Source organism: Panthera tigris, chromosome D2 (genome assembly GCF_018350195.1).
Source record: "Panthera tigris isolate Pti1 chromosome D2, P.tigris_Pti1_mat1.1, whole genome shotgun sequence".
Classification (NCBI taxonomy): domain Eukaryota; kingdom Metazoa; phylum Chordata; class Mammalia; order Carnivora; family Felidae; genus Panthera; species Panthera tigris.
Window position 1 is genome coordinate 46,280,276 of NC_056670.1, and position 4,217 is coordinate 46,284,492.

General features: G+C 50.5%; 1 protein-coding gene across 1 annotated transcript; it reads right to left on the reverse strand.

Moving 5' to 3' along the window:
• Nucleotides 1-573: 573 nt before the first annotated feature.
• Nucleotides 574-3,751, reverse strand: FAM170B (family with sequence similarity 170 member B). Its single transcript, XM_007080023.3, has 2 exons — nucleotides 3,511-3,751; nucleotides 574-1,775 (listed from the first exon to the last, which is right to left on the reverse strand). The coding sequence occupies exons 1-2, from the start codon at nucleotides 3,620-3,622 to the stop codon at nucleotides 1,039-1,041; spliced, it is 849 nt and encodes a 282-aa protein (XP_007080085.2). The 5' UTR covers nucleotides 3,623-3,751; the 3' UTR covers nucleotides 574-1,038.
• Nucleotides 3,752-4,217: the final 466 nt, after the last annotated feature.

Sequence of the window (4,217 nt, forward strand, 5' to 3'; positions counted from 1 at the left end):
CTGGTGGGGAGAGACCAGGGATGCTGCCGAACCTCCTACAGTAGACACATGAAGACAATTATTCAGTCTAAAATGTCAACCGCGCCAGGAGTGAGAAGCCCTAGTCTTACTAATTCTACCTGTCCTCTAAGCCTTGGTGAGCATCACCTCTTTCGGAAAGTTTTGCTTCCTCATCAACCAGCCTGAGTTTGGGGCCCCTCCGCTGAGCTCCCAAACCTCCTTTATGTGATTCATTCCCTTGTCTTGCGACTGCCTGTCCTGCCTCTCACTGGAAGGTTGGGCTACATGTTTCACCAGCATGCATTACACATAGGGAGCCATCCATGTATTTTCTTGAATCAGTGCAGCCCCCGGAGCTGGGGACAGATAGGAGGGTGCAGACGAATATTGTAGAAACATTTTAAAACATAGTGTTGACCTATGAGCTCATAGGTAGCAGGACTTATCCAGACCCCATCTCTACCTCTGGGAACCTGCCTGTCTCCAGGTGTCTGTGCTGGTGTGTAACCTACAGAAATGGCAATTTCCTATGGCCCCAACCTCATAGCATGGCTCACCCCTTTAGCTATTGCCTTAAGTTTTGAGTTACTCAAGTTTAATCGCACTAAAATAAGACATAGAATTAGGGCATATAGCAGGTTCCTAACAATGAAAAATATAGGGCAGAAGCTTCATTTGCAGTCGGCTCTCCTGGGGGTCATGACCTGCTCGATCCACCAGCAAAAAATAAAAATCTCTGTGGCCACACGCTTGCGGGCTTCAGATCTTGTGCCCATCGTCAGAAACACTTGAAGCCCTCCCTCTTTGGATTCAGGTTCGAAATGGACTCTGGTTGAAACGCTGTGCCCTTTGGAAGGGTTCTCCCCCTTGTCACGGCCCTGCCAGCTCTGGCTCCCACTTGCTTTCTCCCCCCAGCTCCCCTCTTCTCCCCCCTGCCGGGGTAGTTCTGGTCCTGCTGGCTGGGGAAGGAGCCACCGACGTGCCAGAGGTGAGGGCAGGGCTGGGCACATCACCTCCGGCTCACTGCTCCTGCTGCCGCTACGAGGGAAGCGCCCTGGCCTGGGGCCGCGAACATTCACTGCCCTCTGAAGGGCTCTGTTCCTCCTCCTCCAGCTTCTGCTCCCGGACTTGGCCCCGGGCCCGCCTTCTCTCCAGCATCTCCTCAAAAAAGATCTGGCAGCTGAAGCCCTCTTGGATGCCATATTGGGCGTGCTTGAGCAGAGCCTCCAACGTGGGGAACACCCGACAGCAGGCCACGCAGCGTAGCCCGTAGTCCGTGGTGACCAGCCAGTCCGGGGTGTCCCGCAGCTCCTGCGGGCAGCACTCCAGAGGCCCCAGCAGCTCCGCGTCATCCTGCTCTGGGCAGCAGTGGCTCTTGCTGGCTTCCAGTTCCCAGCACAGGTCGCTGTTGGAAGCCATCTCAAAGGAGGAGCCTTTCCTCCTCTGCCTCTTGACGAACTCGGCCTCGTGAATGCGGGGCTTCCGGCTGACCGGCTCAAAGCCCGACTCGGTCTCCCAGGCCACGGCCACGCCCTGCACCGTCTGCACGTGGGTGTAGAAGGCGCACACACTTCGCTGGGCCGCGTCCTCGTCGTCGTACGGGCAGGAGTAGCAAGACTGGTACTGGGAGTAAGACTGATACTCGGAGGAGGACCGGGAGGACGAGGAGCCGCTCCAGCTCAGCCTCGCAGGAGCCCTGTGGGCCAAGCACACGTTCTCCTCGTGGGGAATGGCCGGCCCCGACCGTGAAGGCGTCTCCTCTCTCTCCACGGTCCCTGGGAAATGAAAGGACATTTTCATCAGCGTCCCCGCAGGGATCAGTGCCACAACCCACCTCCAGGGTTCCGGAAGGGCGCAGGCTCAGGAGCCCTTGGGCAGGTACCATCAGCTCCTGTGTTGTGTTTCCCCGTAAAATGGGGATGAGGATGCTTACCTCCTGGGGGTACGAGGTGAGGATCAAATAATGTATGAATGGAATCACCAAAACCTTGACTAAACCCCAAAAAGACCATCAGCCGGTGAATACACAGATTAGGGTACATCCATACAGTGCAAGCCTATTCATGGATAAAAAAAGGAATGATCTACTGATATATGTAAAACATGGATGAATCTCCAGGTGCCTGGGTGGCTGGCTCAGGGTTGATCGCCCACTGTTGGTTTCGGCTTGGGTCATGATCTCCTGGTTTTGTGAGTTTCAAGCCCTGCATCGGGCTCTGTACTGACAGTGCGGAGCCTGCTTGGGATTCTCTCTCGCCTTCTCTCTCTCTGTCTCTCCCCCATTGCGTTACCTCTGTCCCTCTCAAAATAAATAAATAAGAACTTTTAAAATATGCCTTTAAAACATGGATGAATCTCTAATGCATTACTCTAAATGAAAGCAGCCAGGGTAAAAAGGCCCTCTACTGTAGGATTCCACTTCGATGACATTCTAGATGTCATTCTAGGAAAGGTAAGACTATAGGGAGGGGGAACAGATCAGGGGTTGCCAGGAGCTGAAGGTGGCAGGAGAACTCACTGCAAAGGGTCACAAGGAAACCTTTGGGGATCATCAAAATGTTCCAGGTCATGACCATGGTGGTGGTTATGCAAATGTACGTTAACAAAAAATTCTTCAAATTGTACACACTGATGACACTTTCATGTGTAAATTAACAGCTCAGTAGAGCCAATTTAAAAAGCCACGCATGTGAGGGGCGAGATCACCTGAGTGGCTCAGTCGGTTGAGCATCCAGCTCTTGGTTTGGACTCACATCATGATCTCATGGTTCATGAGTTTGAGCCCCACATCGGGTTCCTCACTGACAGTGCAGAGCCTGCTTGAGATTCTCTCTCTTCCTCTCTCTCTGTCCCTCCCCCATGCTTCCTCTCTCTCAAAATAAATTTTTTAAAAGGCTTAACTTAAAAAAGCATGGAAAGTGCTTTGGCCAGGTCATCCAGCACCCCCTTCTAGAACCTTCAGCATTTGTGATGTATCTTGTTCTTACCTGGGGAACATCTCGCCCTCTCCTTAAACATTCACTGAACCCCATCACCATATAAGTGCTTGCCATGTTTTAACTCCATTAATATTTTTTAAAAAGCCCTACAAAATTACATTGTAACAATTCCTCTTTGACAGATTAAGAAACTGAGGCACAGAGTTTAACTAACCGTTGAGCTGGTGTTACCCTTAGGTGCTGCCCATGGTCACTTCATAGTGGTCTTCAAATTGATGTTCTGAATTAACTTTAATCAATTTATTATAAGGGACTTTTTATATTATTCTGAAATCACAGGGCTGACATGCCAATTCTGCTTCTCCGACGTGTATTAAAATATATACTAACATTTTACGTTTTCATCCTTGTACCTCCTGAAATCACCTCGTGTACTCACGATGGCCTCAGGCATTGGTCCATTTTTATGGCCAATACACTTTTGCAACAGCACTGAAGGGTGACCCAGTGCCCATCCCTCACCCTCCAGGACCTCCCTCCCAGGGAACCAACCCTCTCTCTTTTTACCTACCTGACCAGCACACTTCCACACTCTCCCCCGTGGGCTCTGGGCTGGCCAAGCTGAGGCTGGTCCCATCTGTTGGTGATTGTTCTCCCCTGTGGTCTGTGAAGTGACGTTTCATGACTGGACACCAGAGCCCAGGGGACTCAGCACTCCAGCTGTTTAGTGAGGGTTGGCTTGGGCTGTGCCGAAGTCCTCCGCTGGCCCCAGCCCAAGTGGCTGCTGGGCTCCCTGTGGTTACTAGGATCCTGGCTTTATTCTGTGACCTCATCGATGACACTGGTCTGTTCTGTGACCCATGGCAAGGACTGAGACCCAGTCTAGAGAGGAGGAGAGGCTTCTCACCAAGATCTCATTTCTCAGTGGGACCCTTTCCTGTCTTGTTTATTGTCAGGATCGCAAACATAAAACACAAACACACACACATATAAACACTTACACACACATAGAGACACAAATACTTAAACATACCCACAAAGACACTTATACATATATAAATACATATATCCTCACGCAGGCACGCACATAATACTCAGACACACATACACTTAAATGTACATAAACAGACACAAACACAGACACATACACATTCATGCACATATAAACTAACACACACACCCAAATTCACACACACATTTACCTAATGACACGTTTCTGTTCACACGCGCATACATACAATTCACACCATGTTCCCTTAACTACACACATGTTTGCAC